The 15841-nt window shown below is 45.5% G+C and overlaps 2 protein-coding genes across 2 annotated transcripts in view; both read right to left on the bottom strand.

Annotated features, from left to right (window-relative positions):
* Positions 1–447: 447 nt before the first annotated feature.
* LOC113028836 (NLR family CARD domain-containing protein 3-like) lies at positions 448–12219 on the bottom strand. Its single transcript, XM_026179281.1, has 6 exons — positions 11551–12219; positions 8037–8089; positions 7625–7909; positions 4846–6167; positions 4337–4746; positions 448–562 (listed from the first exon to the last, which is right to left on the bottom strand). Exons 2-6 carry the CDS (start codon positions 8080–8082, stop codon positions 448–450), a joined length of 2178 nt encoding a protein of 725 aa, XP_026035066.1. The 5' UTR covers positions 8083–8089; positions 11551–12219.
* A 49-nt stretch (positions 12220–12268) lies between these two features.
* kmt2ca (lysine (K)-specific methyltransferase 2Ca) overlaps positions 12269–15841 on the bottom strand; it is a 50813-nt gene continuing 47240 nt past the window's right edge. The window contains exons 70-76 of the mRNA XM_026179280.1: positions 15571–15707; positions 15370–15497; positions 14970–15171; positions 14771–14887; positions 14507–14580; positions 13292–13400; positions 12269–13219 (exon numbers count right to left, since the gene is read on the bottom strand). Of these exons, the coding sequence (XP_026035065.1) occupies positions 13127–13219; positions 13292–13400; positions 14507–14580; positions 14771–14887; positions 14970–15171; positions 15370–15497; positions 15571–15707 (860 nt within the window). The 3' untranslated portion in view covers positions 12269–13126. The remainder of the gene's footprint in view (positions 13220–13291; positions 13401–14506; positions 14581–14770; positions 14888–14969; positions 15172–15369; positions 15498–15570; positions 15708–15841) is intronic.

Below are 15841 nucleotides of genomic sequence, written 5' to 3'. Positions count from 1 at the left end.
CCTGTGGGACTTCGGAGGCAGCTGACAGGTACCGACAGGTCAAGCGGAATGCGCCTCGGGCAGTGGCTGAAGCAAAAACTCGGGTGTTGGAGGAGTTTGGAGAGGCCATGGAAAAAGACTTTTGGACTGCCTCGAAGAGATTCTGGCAAAGCAGCCAAAAACTGTTGGACCTCCGACTAGTTGCCAGTGATCTTACCAATGCAACTTATAATGGACATAAGGCGTTACCTCCATTCCTGTCTGGGATACCAGCTAACCTTTGTCGGACCCGGGCCCCAGCCTCACGGCGAAAGCGTTTCAGATGCCGGGGCAAACATAGCGGTCTACTCGTGAAACTTAAGGCATACGTGGTGCGCTCTTCCCCGGCTCCTTGGAACGAACGTGGATCTGTACCTTGTCGTGCCTTTTATCCGTGCTCTCCGGAGCCCAGCTGTGAAAGATTTTCCCTCATCTTCGTCGGCGCGGTGCGAACCTACAGAACTTGCGGCCGCTGCGTCGGGTCTCGCTGTCAGCCACGAACACGCTGACCTCCACCAGGTTTGGATTGGTGAACACTAGATCGCTGAGTAATAAAACTTTTATTTTAAGGGATTTATTTATAACCTAAGGACTGGATTTCCTCTGTATAACTGAGACATGGTTGAGGGCCGGTGAGTCCAGCGTTTTCACAGATCTTTTACCAGATGACTGCTGCTTTTTAAACTCTCCTCGAATATCAGGCAGAGGAGGAGGACTAGCGGTTGTTTTTAAGAAGCAGTATAAATGTAAACCACTGCCCTTATCAACATCACCTAGTAGCTTTGACCTGAGTATGTTTGAGCTAGGTCGCTCTCACACAGTGCTCTGTGCTGTGGTTTACAGACTCCGCAAATACAATAAGGACGTCTTAAATGACTTTTCTGATCTGTTGGCTGAAATTATGCCAAAATATGATCATGGCATATGGCAAAGGACTTTTTAAATCTTATTGACTCTTTTGATCTTGTGCAACCTGTGTCTGTGCCTACACAAAAATATGGGCACACGTTGGATCTTGTTTTAACTCACAATTTACCTGTCTCTAACTTAGAGGTTTGTGATGTTGTAGGGTCAGACCATAGGCCTGTCTTGTTTGAGGTTTTCCTTCCTTGTACTAAAGTTAATCTTCCTCCTGTTGCTGCTAGGAGCTGTCGTATTTTTAACCCTTCCTCTGCTGGACAGTTCTCTATTGTTTTTAATCAGAACGGCGGCCTTTCTGATTTCATATGCAATGATACAGAAGAGCTGAGTACGTGGTTTTACTCTGTCTGCCAAACTGCTTTAGATTCAGTGGCCCCCTTTAAGCTTAGGCAAGTAAAAGCCAAATCTGAACCCTGGCTGAATGAAGACACCCGGGCTGCCAGACGAAAGTGTAGGAGAGCTGAACGTAAATGGAAGAAGGATCAACTTCAGGTGTCATACCAAATGTTACAAGACTACTGGAATTCTTACCAGAAAACTGTAAAAGATGCTAAGAGGAAACATTTCGCTACTATTATTCAGGCAAATTGTCGTAAGCCTCATGTCTTATTCAAGACTATTGACATGGTCCTTCATGCTCCACAGACTGCTGGTGTCGAGTCTTCTCAGGAAATTTGTGAAAACTTCCTGCACTTTTTTATTGATAAAGTGCTATCTGTCAAAGCGCAGACTTCCCAGTCCGTTCCCGACCCTTCTACCCCTGTCCCTAGTTCTGCTGTCTTTGACAGGTTCGAGCCAGTTTCTTTGCTCTGCCTGCAGGAGTTGGTTGCTCACATGAAGCCCTCAGGTTCCCCTCATGATGCTCTCCCTCCTCGATTTTTCAAAGAGGTTTTTCTCACTGTAGCATCAGCTGTACAATCCATTGTAAATAGTAGTCTGTCCTCTGGTGTTGTACCTGTCAATCTCAAACATGCAGTGATTCAGCCTCTACTCAAAAAACCTGCTCTTGATCCTGATATTATTGCGAATTACAGACCTATTTCCAAACTGCCTTTTATCTCAAAGATTCTTGAAAAGGTAGTTTACAAGCAATTAATGTCCTTCCTAGAAGAACACGGTATTTTAGAAGTTTTCCAATCTGGTTTTAAAGCTTTACATAGTACCGAATCTGCCCTTTTAAGAGTTTTTAATGATGTGTTTTTGGCAAATGACTCAGGTGACTGTGTTATTATCGTGCTGTTAGATTTAACTGCTGCTTTTGATACAGTGGATCATAATATTTTAATTTCCCGTTTAGAGCAGTTGGTGGGTATGCGGAGTGCCGCACTGCAGTGACTCAGATCCTATTTGGCAGAGCGAACTTTCTCTGTGAAACTCGGGGAGTTTGTATCCTCTGCTGCTTCTCTTCAATGTGGGGTCCCACAGGGTTCAGTTTTAGGCCCGCTTCTTTTCTCTCTAGATCTCCGACCCCTTGGGTCTATTTTCAGGAAACATGGGATTTCTTTCCACTGCTACGTCGATGACTCCCAGATTTATTTCCCACTTAAAAAGATAAATGGCTTCTCAGTAGACCCGCTGCTCAGATGCCTTGATGAAATAAGGGCCTGGATGGCTTTGAACTTTTTACATTTTAATGAACAGAAAACAGAAGTGATGGTTTTTGGTGGCGCTTCTGAGGCCACTATTATAGATCTTGGTTCACTGGCACAGTATGTTAAACCAGTCATCACTAATCTGGGAGTTAAAATAGAGGCAAATCTTAAACTTGAAAGCCAGGTCAGAGCTGTTGTAAGATCTAGCTTTTTTCATTTGAGGGAATTAGCCAAAATAAAACCCATCTTATCGAAACAGCATTTTGAGACAGTAATCCATGCCTTTGTTACTTCTAGGCTGGATTATTGTAACGCACTTTATTTTGGGGTTAGTGATGCGTCCATTAGTAACAACAATCAGCGAAGACTAGTAAGAACAACTAGTAAGTACTAGTAACAAGTGAAAACCAGCGATGACTAGTAACAACAAGTAACAACAACCAGCGACAACTAGTAAGAACTACTAGTAAAAACCAGCAACGACTAGTAACAACTGTTACGGATTCAAATATTGGGGATGGATACAAGAGGAAAAACCACAATAACAACACTGGTCCGGCCGGGTTGAGTCAAACGATGATTTTAATGATCACACGCGTGGGAGATGGACACCGTACGCAGACAGCATCAGATCTCAATATGGTGGAGCATTGATCAAACTCTTATAGCCTCTAGTGGCCCCTACCTTATCATAAAAGCTACGACCTTGGCTCCCTGTTTATCTGCTCCTGCTGAGATGGGGCAGAAAACTCCAGCATGTTCTGTTCTCTTCTAATCAGACAAATAAGTCGATGACTTTCTGCAAACAGTATTTCTTATAACTCAGCAGTATAATGCATCATAAAACAATACCATTCATTCACAATAAATCAGCAGTCTAATGTAATGCAAATCAGTTTAACAAATGCAATAGTTATCACCTTCTAATTCAGGAGAATGATGCAAACTAAAACTACATAATAATTCACAATCTTTAATTAGGGGTCTAACATGGCATAAAATAATATTATAATCCCACACAACAACCAGTGATGACTAGTGACAACTAGTAGCCAATGTTCCCTCTAATTTTTCATGTGTGAGCGAATATGCAAACTCCCTGAGCGGTCCCTTGGACCACTGTGAGCAACAAGCAGACGTGTGCACTGTGGTCACACCAGAATCGAATCCATTACAAATTACAGCATTTACATTTATGTTAGACTACTTTTAATTAACTGCTTTAGCCCACTTACAATGAAAATTAAAAAAAAAAAAACTTTCTTTTTTTTGTATAAAGCTCTGACTTGTATTATGAGTCTGTGGTCTGGGAGAGAGTCCTGTAACTCTCTGTCTGCAAAATACAGATATACAGGGAGTGCAGAATTATTAGGCAAATGAGTATTTTGTCCACATCATCCTCTTCATGCATGTTGTCTTACTCCAAGTTGTATAGGCTCGAAAGCCTACTACCAATTAAGCATATTAGGTGATGTGCAACTCTGTAATGAGAAAGGGTGTGGTCTAATGACATCAACACCCTATATCAGGTGTGCATAATTATTAGGCAACGTCCTCTCGTTTGGCAAAATGGGTCAAAAGAAGGACTTGACAGGCTCAGAAAAGTCAAAAATAGTGAGATATCTTGCAGAGGGATGCAGCAGTCTCAAAATTGCAAAGCTTCTGAAGCGTGATCATCGAACAATCAAGCGTTTCATTCAAAATAGTCAACAGGGTCGCAAGAAGCGTGTGGAAAAACCAAGGCGCAAAATAACTGCCCATGAACTGAGAAAAGTCAAGCGTGCAGCTGCCAAGATGCCACTTGCCACCAGTTTTGTGTGTTGTACTTCTTTAGGTCCAACTCATCCAGAACGTCCTCTGACATCTGCAGCATGAAGGCCAGAGCTGAGCAGTGGATCTCAGAGAGTTTCTTTGATCTGTTCTCTGACTTCAGGAACTCTTGGATCTCCTGATGTACTGAGAGGTCGTTCATCTCCATCAGACAGTGGAAGATGTTGATGCTTCTGTCAGGAGAGATTTTATCACTGTTCATCTTCTTCAGACTCTTAATGACTCTCTGGATGTTTCCTGGACTGCTCTCTGTCTGACCCAGCAGACCTCCTAAGAGTCTCTGGTTGGACTCCAGACAGAGGCCATGAAGGAAGCGGACAAACAGGTCCAGGTGGCCATTTTTACTCTGGAGGGATTTCTCCATGACTCTCTTGAGAAACAGACACTCGGATGAAACTTCATCATCATCATCATCATCATCAACATCAGATAAAGAATCAAATAGATAATCCTTACAGTCTTTCCCCACAAAGTTCTCCAGCACCTCTGTTTTATGTTCCCAGTCTTTTCCCAGGAACTCTTCCAGCACGTCTGTCTTTCTGTTGGTGAAACAGTGGAACATGTAGACTGCAGCTAGAAACTCCTGAATGCTCAGATGGACAAAGCAGTAGACTGTTTCTGAAAACATGTCATACTCATCAGCTTTAAAGATCTGTGTGAACACTCCTGAGTACACTGAGGCTGCTCTGATATCGATGCCACACTCTGTCAGGTCTGATTCATAGAAGATCAGGTTTCCTTTCTGCAGCTGATCAAAAGCCAGTTTTCCCAGAGACTCAATCATCTTCCTGCTCTCTGGACTCCAGTGTGGATCTGTGGCTTTATCACACTTGATGTTCTTTGTTTTTAGGTGAAATAGCACAAGGCGTAGGTAGAGCTCTGTGAGAGTCTTAGGCAGATCTTCGCTCTCTTTGTTCTTCACGACAAACTCCAGAACTGTAGCAGTGATCCAGCAGAAGACTGGGATGTGGCACATGATGTGGAGGCTTCGTGATGTCTTGATGTGGGAGATGATCCTGCTGGCCTGCTCCTCATCTCTGAATCTCTTCCTGAAGTACTCCTCCTTCTGTGGGTCAGTGAACCCTCTGACCTCTGTCACCAAGCCAACACAGTCAGGAGGGATCTGATTGGCTGCTGCAGGTCGTGTGGTTATCCAGAGGCGAGCAGAGGGAAGCAGTTTCCCCCTGATGAGGTTTATCAGCAGCACATCCACTGAGGTGGACTTTCTAGGGTCAGTCAGGATTGTAGTTTTGTGGAAGTCCAGAGGAGGTCGACACTCATCCAGACCATCAAAGATGAACACAACCTGGACGTCTTCAAAGCTGCAGATTCCTGCTTCTTTGGTTTCAGTAAAGAAGTGATGAACAAGTCCCACCAAGCTGAACTTTTCCTCTTTCAGCACATTCAGCTCTCTGAAAGTGAATGGAAATATGAACTGGATGTCCTGGTTGGCTTTGCCTTCAGCCCAGTCCAGAGTGAACTTCTGTGTTAGGACTGTTTTCCCAATGCCAGCCACTCCCATTGTCAGAACTGTTCTTACTGGTGCTTTTCTTCCAGGTGGGAGTTTAAAGATGTCTTCTTGTCTGATTGTTGTTTCTGGTCTGTCTGGTTTCCTGGATGCTGTTTCAATCTGTCTGACCTCATGTTCATCATTGACCTCTGCAGTCCCTCCCTCTGTGATGTAGAGCTCTGTGTAGATCTCATTCAAAAGGGTTGGGTTTCCTGCTTTAGGGATCCCCTCAAACACACACTGGAACTTCTGTTTCAGGTTTGAATTGAGTTTGAGGTGACAGGCCTGAAGAGTCTCTGGATGAAACAAAAACTGTCAATAAGATCATTGCCTGTAGAGTGGTCTGTACAGTATGAGGAAAAAGTTATTCAACTGCATCTATATGTGAATGTGACTTAAACCCAAGTCTACGGTTATGAAGTTATGACTTCGAGCTAAACTGATTTATTATAACTCATAAACAAATCACTGTGACACACTTATCCCTGGAGTCATTCAAACAAAACTCAGTGTAGGTTAGAAGTTCATGAACCAACAAAAACTTCAGTCAACAGTTAAAAAGCTGGAGTCCAGACAACAAAGCCAGATAACTGCATTGGTTAGAGCTGCAGTGACTTATCAAACAAAGAAATATCCTCAAACATTTTGAGTTTTTTATTTTTAGGGTCTTTTAATGCATTTACTATTTTCTTAGCATAGAGATTACACTTTACAGTTGGTAGAAGCTGTTAAATAAGGGAATCAGGATGATTCTTCCTTTACACATCAGCACAGAGGACAAGCGAGGACCCCAGGCCCTCCCTTTATTATTAGCAGAGACATAAGAACCAAAGCAAGGTTGACAGTCTGGCCAACAAACAGCTTGAGTTGAACAGCACCCAACCAGGATTGTTTATTCTTTTAAGACCTTGTCATTCACTCATACCAGATACAGCTATCATGTTAGCAATTAGAAAGAGAGACTAGTAAAAGCTGAGGAAGGTGGTCATTCAGCACATGTTCCCACATACGACACTGTGACGGTTTGTTTAGGTCTTCAGGGTCTGATGGAGTAAATCCTTCCTCTCAGGGTGAGTCAGGTCTCTCTCCTGACAATGAATTTTTTACCATTAACAAATTAGTTATGTCACAAACCACACAAAGTAAACTCTCTAACAATCCATCCACCATCTTCCATTTATCTGGGTCAGGCCCCCCAAAAAAGGGAGATGGGCCCATCCTCCTGAGAGCTAACCACCTGCAGGAGCCACCGTAGGGGTCAGGTGCAATTTGTGTTGGGCAGGGTCCAGGAGCGGAGACCCTGGCGGACTGACTCCCGATTACCAAAATTAGTGATTGGGATATGGAATTAACCCTCTAACCATCAAATGGAAATAATCCAATTTCAGTGTCTGAAACGAGGAAACTACTGGGTAACTACTGGCTTCTTGATTTTCACGTTTTTCAGCTCATTCATGAGGAGGTTCATGTGTTTTCACCAACCACAAAGACACAATTTTCATATCAGTGTCTTTGCAGATAACAAACGTGGATCAATCAAAAAGCAACAAACTTTAAATGAGATACAGAAATGTCCAGAGAAATGTAGCTCTGAAGAGAAAAGAGGATTTGTAATTAAAATATTAAGTAAAGGGTTCAATATATTCACAACAGAAAAAAACCTTTATTTACAGTTAAACACACACACAGTTAAATCTCTCAGAATTGAAGTAAACTGAGCAATAAAACCATCATAACAACAAACAGAGCTCACCTGGCTGCGCAGATGGCTCAAAGGACAAATGCAGCTCAGAGGAGAGAGTCGGATCTATGGTCTGAAGATGTCTGATCATTATCCTGGAGGCAGTTCCTCCTTTTTTCTTTACTGTGTCAATCAAGTCACGAGCCTTATCTGCTGTGACCGAGTTCCCCTCCACTATTGATGCTTTCTCCAGATCATTCAGGACACGGTCCGTTACCAGAGCCTCCAGGAGCTGTGTGACGATTTCTTTTGAAACCCTCCAAACAAAGCTGCACCGTACCCTGCTGAGCTCATCCTCTACAGGAAAAAAGAGACATAATAAGCATGCATCCTACCTCACTCTTTGAAGGAAATGACAGCTACGATTGGTCAGTTTGAGCTTTGTGTGTTTCTGTGTTAATGTCCTAAAATACTGAGCTCCTACCTGCGGATGGAGCTGATAAAGCTGGCTGGTCTGGTTCAGACTCCATCTTTGATCTATGACAGAATGCGGTACAGTGAATCAGGATCAGCTGGTCTCATATCACTTATTGCAACACATCATAGCACCCCGGTTTCTGATGGAATCTTCTGTTTACACACTGCAGTGAAGTTATAGCACTGAGAAAACCTGCGGCTGATGTAGAATTACCAGTACTGGCTAGAAATATTTGGGTTCACCTCAACAAACAGGTCATGTTAGAAGCAGTTTCTTGGATTAAGGCTGGACTCTGTTCTATTTTCTCTTTCTCTCTTTCTCTGTTTCTCTTGTTGAGAGGCAGCGAACAGGGGTGGGTATACTTTTATATATATGGCCCCAGCTCTGTGTTTGTATATTGGGTTTCTCCAGAGGATGAGGAAGTTTTTTCCCTGGACCAATTAACGGGTCCTCATTGTTGGTTTTGCTTTGTACCACAAACAATAGTTCAGAATACTCAGCCATCTTGGAGTCCCTGAAAGGTGTTTGGGATCTACCTGATGTGAACCCAACTGATGTTCGGGTATTTGTAATCGTATCACAAGACCTGCAGCTCTACACCTTGTACACTCAGCAAGTGAAGCTTGGTTTTCACTTGCTACCTAGGGGTGAGATGGACCAGATGGTGGAGAAGGCCTGGCCCATTCAAACATACGAGTGTCGGCTGGGAGCATCTGGCAGAGGTCCCAGTCTGGAAGAGCTCCAAGCTTTAACAGCATTTTAAGGGAGTTTAGGGACACTGAATCCTGATGTACCATCTTCCAAATGTGGTATCTAACCGGGGCCGTTTTTCCATTCTCAAGTATGCAAGTCCATTCTTCATAAGTTCACATGGGAGTCCAGGCTTTCCGAGAATGCAGCACAATCATTCTACAATTGGAGCAGCGGTGTACTTCATGACATCAGGAGTTTTTACTGCCGCCCCCTCTGAACTGTGATTAATATTTGGAATGGAAATTACACATGATGTAGTTAAATCTTTTTTTTTTTTTAAGTGACTTTGACAAAATTGGCTTTTCTGTATTGTCTGTTTCATAATGTCTAATAAACTTCATACAGTTAAACACAATCACTACATGACTGAAAAACAAGCTTAATCCATCTTAATAAACATAGTACACATGTATGCCTGAAACAAACAGGTGAGACGTTAGAACGCTTTTATTTCTATTTTAGTAAACACTCAAACCTACAGCACACAGCTGCTGGGGTTTGGAAGAGAACTGAACAAATATTTCAAATATAATGTGATCATTGTTGGAGCACTTTTCAGGATCTCCACGTATTACCATGCTGTTTTTGTTCCCAGGGAAAATGTTTCCTCGTGAATTTTTAGTGTTAGATTAAATTCAGTTAGCTGTTTAAATAAGAACAGAACATTTTACATCAGGGGATATGACAGAAATATACTGACAGCTCTCCAAGTATGATGTCAATATTAACCCTGGAGAACCCATGGGGTCCAGATGAACACATTCAACTTTTGGGGAGGTAGAATGGGAGGCAGAGCCTTCAGTTTTCAGGCCCCTCTTCTGTGGAACCAGCTTCCAGTTTGGATTCAGGAGACAGACACTATCTCTACTTTCAAGATTAGGCTTCAAACTTTCCTTTTTGCTAAAGCATATAGTTAGGGCTGGACCAGGTGACCCTGGATCCTCCCTTAGTTATGCTGCAATAGACGTAGGCTGCCGGGGATTCCCATGATGCTCTGGGTGTTTCTTCTTCACTCATGTATTAACAGACCTCTCTGCATTGAATCATATCTGTTATTAATCTCTGTCTCTCTTCCACAGCATGTCTTTTATCCTGTCTTCCTTCTCTCACCCCAACCAATTGCAGCAGATGGCCCCGCCCCTCCCTGAGCCTGGTTCTGCTGGAGGTTTCTTCCTGTTAAAAGGGAGTTTTTCCTTCCCACTGTCGCCAAAGTGCTTGCTCATAGGGGGTCATATGATTGTTGGGTTTCTCTCTGAATCTATTATTGTAGAGTGGGCCGTACAATATAAAGCACATTGAGGCGACTGTTGTTCTTGTTATTTCAGGCTTTATAAATAGAACTGAATTGAAAATGATTTGCAGTCACCTAGAGGACCATGAACCCCTCTGTACCCCAAAGTATTCTGCAGTCTAAGGCGAGGTCATCTGTCCTACAGCTAACTTGGGACAGCAACAGGAAAAGTGATGGAAAATGGAGGGATGGATATTTGTATTTAATATATAAAAACTGAATTTAAACTTTCAGATTTTAATGAGCGCATCTTGAACTAACCCTCAAATAAAATATAAGATTTGTGTCACACAAGGCAACTCAAGAGTCTGATGTGACTGTTCCTGAGTTTAAATCTGAAGGTTTTGCCATCAGCACTGAACGCTGGAACAACCTGCTCGAGGACAAAAGCCTGTCAGCATCAGCTGCTTGCTTTGAATCAGCTCTGCTCTCATATGTGGACATCTGCCCTGTTGTGACTCAAAAACCTAAATCAAACTCAGTGAGTGTCAGTCATATTCAGTAGAGTTTGTTTCTTCCCATTTTAGTTTGAGAAAATATTTTAATCAACAAACTTTACGTTTCGATGTTGGTTTTATGGGACTTTTTATTCCACTTAGCTTTGCTCTAAATCCTAAAGGCAGGATAAGAAGACCCGAGCTGTGGGGGAATATTTTAGAAGGCTTTTCCATGACTTTGGTAGAAAACAGCCTGATGTGGAGGAGAACTGATGAGGGCTGAGAAGTGAAGCTTAGACAGTTGGACTATTTCACAGTGTGAGGCTGGACGTGGGAGACGTTCATCTGCTCTCCAGCAGCCTGAAAGCGGACTGCAGACACAGGCTGTTACATCGTTCACACATCAGTGTGTCAGATAAAGAAGAACCTCAGAGGGGAAGTGACGTGTGTGTCTCTGCTGCTGATCCAGAGTAACTTCTCCTTTATTCAGACTTCCTGTGACTGACGTTTGTCTCTAACATCCTGAAGCGTGCAGTACACACACAGAAGTCACTTTGACAAAGCTCGGCATCTTTAGAGAGCTTTGATGCTGATTCACTCACATCAGCAGGTCGCTCCACTGGATGGAAAACACAGCATTAATGAACATGTCCTCCTGTAAAGGACACTTCAGTGTCTCCTCTGCTAAAGGAGGCAATAAAGGAAGCACTGAAGCTCCTTCCTTTAGTTTTTGAGACTTCAAATGGCTCCATCCGTGGCTGCAGAGACTTCAGGTCTATTCAGCTGTTATCTGCTTTTAGAGGGGCGGAGTCTTTATCAGCACATGTTATTAACCTGACCAGTGGGTGGAGCCCACAGGTTTTATGACTTGTTGTATCCTGAGGGGTGTGAGGTTAATGTGTCAGTGAGGCGTAGCCTTCACGCATAAATGCTGTACACATACAGAGATTCATGCAACGCCTTTACTTTTGAGTTATATTTACATGTTCAAAATACAACTATCCAAAAGCACCATGGTAACGGATTCGGAACAGCTCACCTGGTCAGGAGCAGGCGATGTGCAGCGTGCTGGTGGGATAAACCCGCCTCCGTCTCAGAGAGAAGAAGATCCTGATTTCCTCATCTTGGTCATCAGCTGCTGGATCTGTGCTCCGCCCCTGTCCATTTACAGGAGTCAGATGACTACATAAGAGGAAGTGTGCGTCTTGGAGACATGAGCGCTCTCAGGTGACGATGTCTGAGCTGTATTTGATCATCAAACCTGTAAAATTGTTTCTCTGACTCCAGCTTCAGCCCACAACCTCAGAGCTCCTGCTCACCCTCACAGACCATGAAATGCCCCCGGATCCACCCAGGCAACAGTAAACCAGCTGTTGACCCACAAGAAGTGAGGAAACAGGAAACATGGCGCTGATGTGACAAGAGAATCTTACAGAACCAGAGGTGCCGATTTCTGCTGAAACTTCATGGCTCTAAAGGCGGCGCCGTCACGTCTTGTTCTTCACTTTTCTGACGCCTTTCATGTTTCCACACTGCTGCACGCACCCACCCACCCCCACTCGGTCTGTACAAACACAACTCCAGCTTTCATCACAGGAGGGCATGAAGCCCGCTTACACAACCAGGCATCACAGGAAACAGAGCCAGTCGTTACGAAACACATTAAGTCCCAACGACAGCTCACACAGCAAATACACTGAAACACTGAGGTGGTCATGTGACTGTTGCTATGCACACAGAACAGAATGAGGCGAGAGCAACATGTAAAATATTTTATTTTTCTGTAAATGATTCTAAATCAGAGTCACCATATTTCCCAAAAACAAACATCTTCATCGTCACGGTTACGTCCAGTAATAATAAAAAAGGCTTCGTGTCGTCTCTGTACACATCAGCAGTCTCCTATGTACACGGCAGCGGGACTCGGCGCCTGAAGGCCGCGGTGACGCCTGCCCGACTCGCTTCACAGTCCGTCCAATCGGGATGCGGTGCCGGGTCAGCAACACAAACTGTACTTGAAACGCTGCAGCTGATCGGCGGTGGTGAGGATGGTGGAGGGCTTCTTAAACTCTGTGTGCAATTCTCTCATCTATGGTACACGTATTTACACACCGCCACGCCGGACCTCGAACGCACCGCAGGTTTAGAAAATAGCTTCATTCAGTAATAAATACAAAAAAAACTCTTATTTTACAGGAAATTAACAAATGGAGGTGGGCGGGGCAGGAGTGGGGTGGGCGGGGCCAGGGAATAAAGTCTCTATTTTTCTTGTTTTTGTGTTTTAGTGCAAGTTAAAGACAACACATTCTCTGATCTCAAATTTACATCTGTGCTCATTTTTACACACAATATACACAGAGGACCAGCCTCTTTAAGCCCCGCCCACTCTCCAACACAGCTACGCCCTCAGAAACAAGCTTCTGACCCCACCCATGCGCATATATAACCCCCACCCTGACCTGTTATCCCCATCATCAATATTATTATCATTACTTGTGTTATCAAAGCAATCACTTTCATTATTATCACTGTGTTGATATGAAGTTAAGCTCCGCCCACAGGGGAGGCGATCGACAGAGAGCGAGCTGCCTGTGTGTGTGTGTGTGTGTGTGTGTTCAGTTCATCCATTTGCGGCAGTTGACGGCTCCGCAGTGACACGGGATCTTATGCTGATCGTCCTCCAGGTCGAACTTGTAGTCGTAGCACAGCTGGAGGGGGAGGGGCAGTAATCAGTAACCACACACGCTCTGAGATGCTGACTGATGGAGGGCGGGCCTTACCTCTTCTCCTCTCTGGATGCGTCTGCAGGAGCTGATGATGATCTTGTTCTCCTTCTCCACAGTCACCACCTCAGTGATACAGTTGGGAGCACATGAGTGGTTGATGTACCTGCCAATCACACACAGAGGCGGGTCTTTCACAGGTCAACAGACCAATCAACACTATTAAAAATTCCTGCACCCTGCTGGGATCCTTCATCAGGTTTTCACTTTGAGCTCTCTGAGTTTATCAGAACTCGGCTGGTTCAGGTATTTATCAATGCAGAGCCACCTGAGCAGCCGCCCCCCCCGAACACACCTGAACTTGGACTTGGGGCAGCCAAATATCCCAGAATGCATTTAGTCTGAAACTCAAACGTGGGGATGTCGGAAGAGAGCGGATAAAAATTTGGGACCGTGACATAAATAAAGTTTTAATGAATGTTGATAAGTAAATTTCAAATATCTGCTCGACTTATCAGGACATCACATCTGTAAGAAGTGCTCTGCTCTTTCAGAGACGTCCATTACCCCACCAGCTGTCAGCTGACCGAGAGGTCAAGGGTCACTAGAGCCAGTGAGAACGCCTCACTTCCGGCACAATAACACACGAGGTATACACGTCACCAAGATAACATGTTAACGTTTGGTTTATTCCCGAGCGGCTCATCGCATGTGACTTTCTTACATCACGTGTGATTTCCACTGCAAACATGAATCAGTTAAATTCAGAGGGGCAGTAAAAACACTGGAGCTGAGCTGTGATGTCATCACGTCACGCCTCAGCGGTTTGTGTCCTGGAGCGAGGACACTTTCAGGTGTGTTTTCCCAACACCATGAGCACTCAGAGCGAGGGCGGAGCTGCGACCCTTCCACAGCCCCGCCCTCACCTGTGAGCACCAGATGAAAGGAAAGTTTCCTCTGAGGAGTGTCTGAGCGCTCCACGACAGGTGAGGAGCTCAAATTGAGCTGCTGCTCACCCACAGCTTTAAACACCAGAACACCTGATGCGTCCCAGGAGAGGTGTTTCAAGTCCAACTGGGCAGAGACCCCAGGTGGACACACACACACCTCTTTACGATAGCCTCCTACTACATCTGAACATCAGGACTGTTTGATCACCTCCTTGCTGAAACAGCAGAGGGCGCTCACCTGAGCGTCTGTACAGGAAGGGCTCATTGGGTCAGGTGTGTGCAGGTCTGAGATCAGCACTGAACCGGTCTGAGCTGGACTCACCTGGCGGGTCCCCCGGTGATGGTGGCGTCGATCACATAGTCGTTGTCGATCCGGAACATGTACACGCCGCGATTCTGCACACAGACACACAACACGAGTGAAAGACATGACCCTCTGGAGGTGAGACGTGCAGGCCCCACCCCCTTCACACAGATGTCACTGACTGTTTATGTTTGTGTGACATGTGAACGAACCAATCAGACGACAGCTTTCAGTCGACGTGACTCCGATCTGAACATCAGAAGTCGCAGACCTGTGTGTTACCTGTGATTCGTACAGCCTCTCCTTGCGATTGGCTACTTCACTCCTGATGATGGTCCCGATGTATTCGATGACCATGGTGCACTTCTCGATGTCTCTGGCAGCGTACAGTCCGAGACCCTGCGAGCACACACACAAACACAGTCAGCTTCCTGTCCTGCGTTGGCGGTCAAGTGTTCGGGCTGTGCTGCAGGTGACCCACCTGGATGCGGGAGCGTGCCAGGTACACATTGCTCTTCCACTCAGCCTTCATGCGGCGGTACTGCGAGGACTTGGAGTGGCGTCCCTGGTGAGCGCCGGCCACGGACTCGCCCGGAGACAGAGAGATGACGCCGGGGACGAGGCCCACGATGGAGCCCACCGAGCCCTGACACCTGGGGGCGATGCTGGCCAGCAGGTAGGGTCTGAGGGGGGAGAGGAGGGCGTCAGGCAGCTGTGGGTGCGCTTTACAGAAACCTGTGACGGAGGCCTGAGCAGATCTCTGTCCCAGCCACACTGACGATGTCACAACACAATGCAGAGCAGCTACACTTTGCCCCACCCGCCCGCCACTTCCATCAGCAGCTTGACACAAAGTGACATCATTGCTTCAGAGCACGTACCTTTTGGCCTGACAGGCTTTGGGTTCGGAACGGGCGGAGCCTGACGGGTTGAAGGCCAGAGGCCACTCCATGAGGGGGTTCCTGCCGTAACGAAAGGTGTAACGCTCACAGGCCTCCACGCCAGGTAACTGAAACACACAGAGAACAGGTGAGTCTGGGTCCCTGTTTGAAGGTGTGTGTGTGTGTGTGTGCTGGACGTACAGACTCTATGATTCGGGTCACCGCAGACGTGGTCAGACCAAACAGATCTTCTCCTTTCAGGTAAACTGGGAACAGCTTCAGAGTCCCGCTGGAGGTCCTCATCTGGGAGACGGGATCCAGGATCTGATCCCACACAGCTGCACGCACGCGCACGCACGCACGCGCACACACACACACACACACACACACACACACACACACACACACACACACACTTTGGTTCATCGCCGTGCTCCTGAGGAGCAGCAGTGCTTCTGATGACAGTTGTGCA

The sequence above is a fragment of the Astatotilapia calliptera genome, chromosome 9, assembly GCF_900246225.1.
Source record: "Astatotilapia calliptera chromosome 9, fAstCal1.2, whole genome shotgun sequence".
Classification (NCBI taxonomy): Eukaryota; Metazoa; Chordata; class Actinopteri; order Cichliformes; family Cichlidae; genus Astatotilapia; species Astatotilapia calliptera.
The sequence above is the reverse complement of the archived record's forward strand: the minus strand, read 5'-3'. Positions and strand labels throughout refer to the sequence as shown.

Excerpts from the sequence above, each read along its gene's own strand:
- LOC113028836 (XM_026179281.1), bottom strand. The coding sequence starts at position 8,082 with ATGGAGTCTGAACCAGACCAGCCAGCTTTATCAGCTCCATCCGCAG. Across the intron at positions 6,168-7,624 it reads TGAGCCATCTGCGCAGCCAG|AGACTCTTCAGGCCTGTCAC; the intron begins GTGAGCTCTGTT and ends TGTTTCATCCAG. Across the intron at positions 4,747-4,845 it reads ACTGGGAACATAAAACAGAG|TGTCTGTTTCTCAAGAGAGT; the intron begins GTGCTGGAGAAC and ends GTTTCATCCGAG.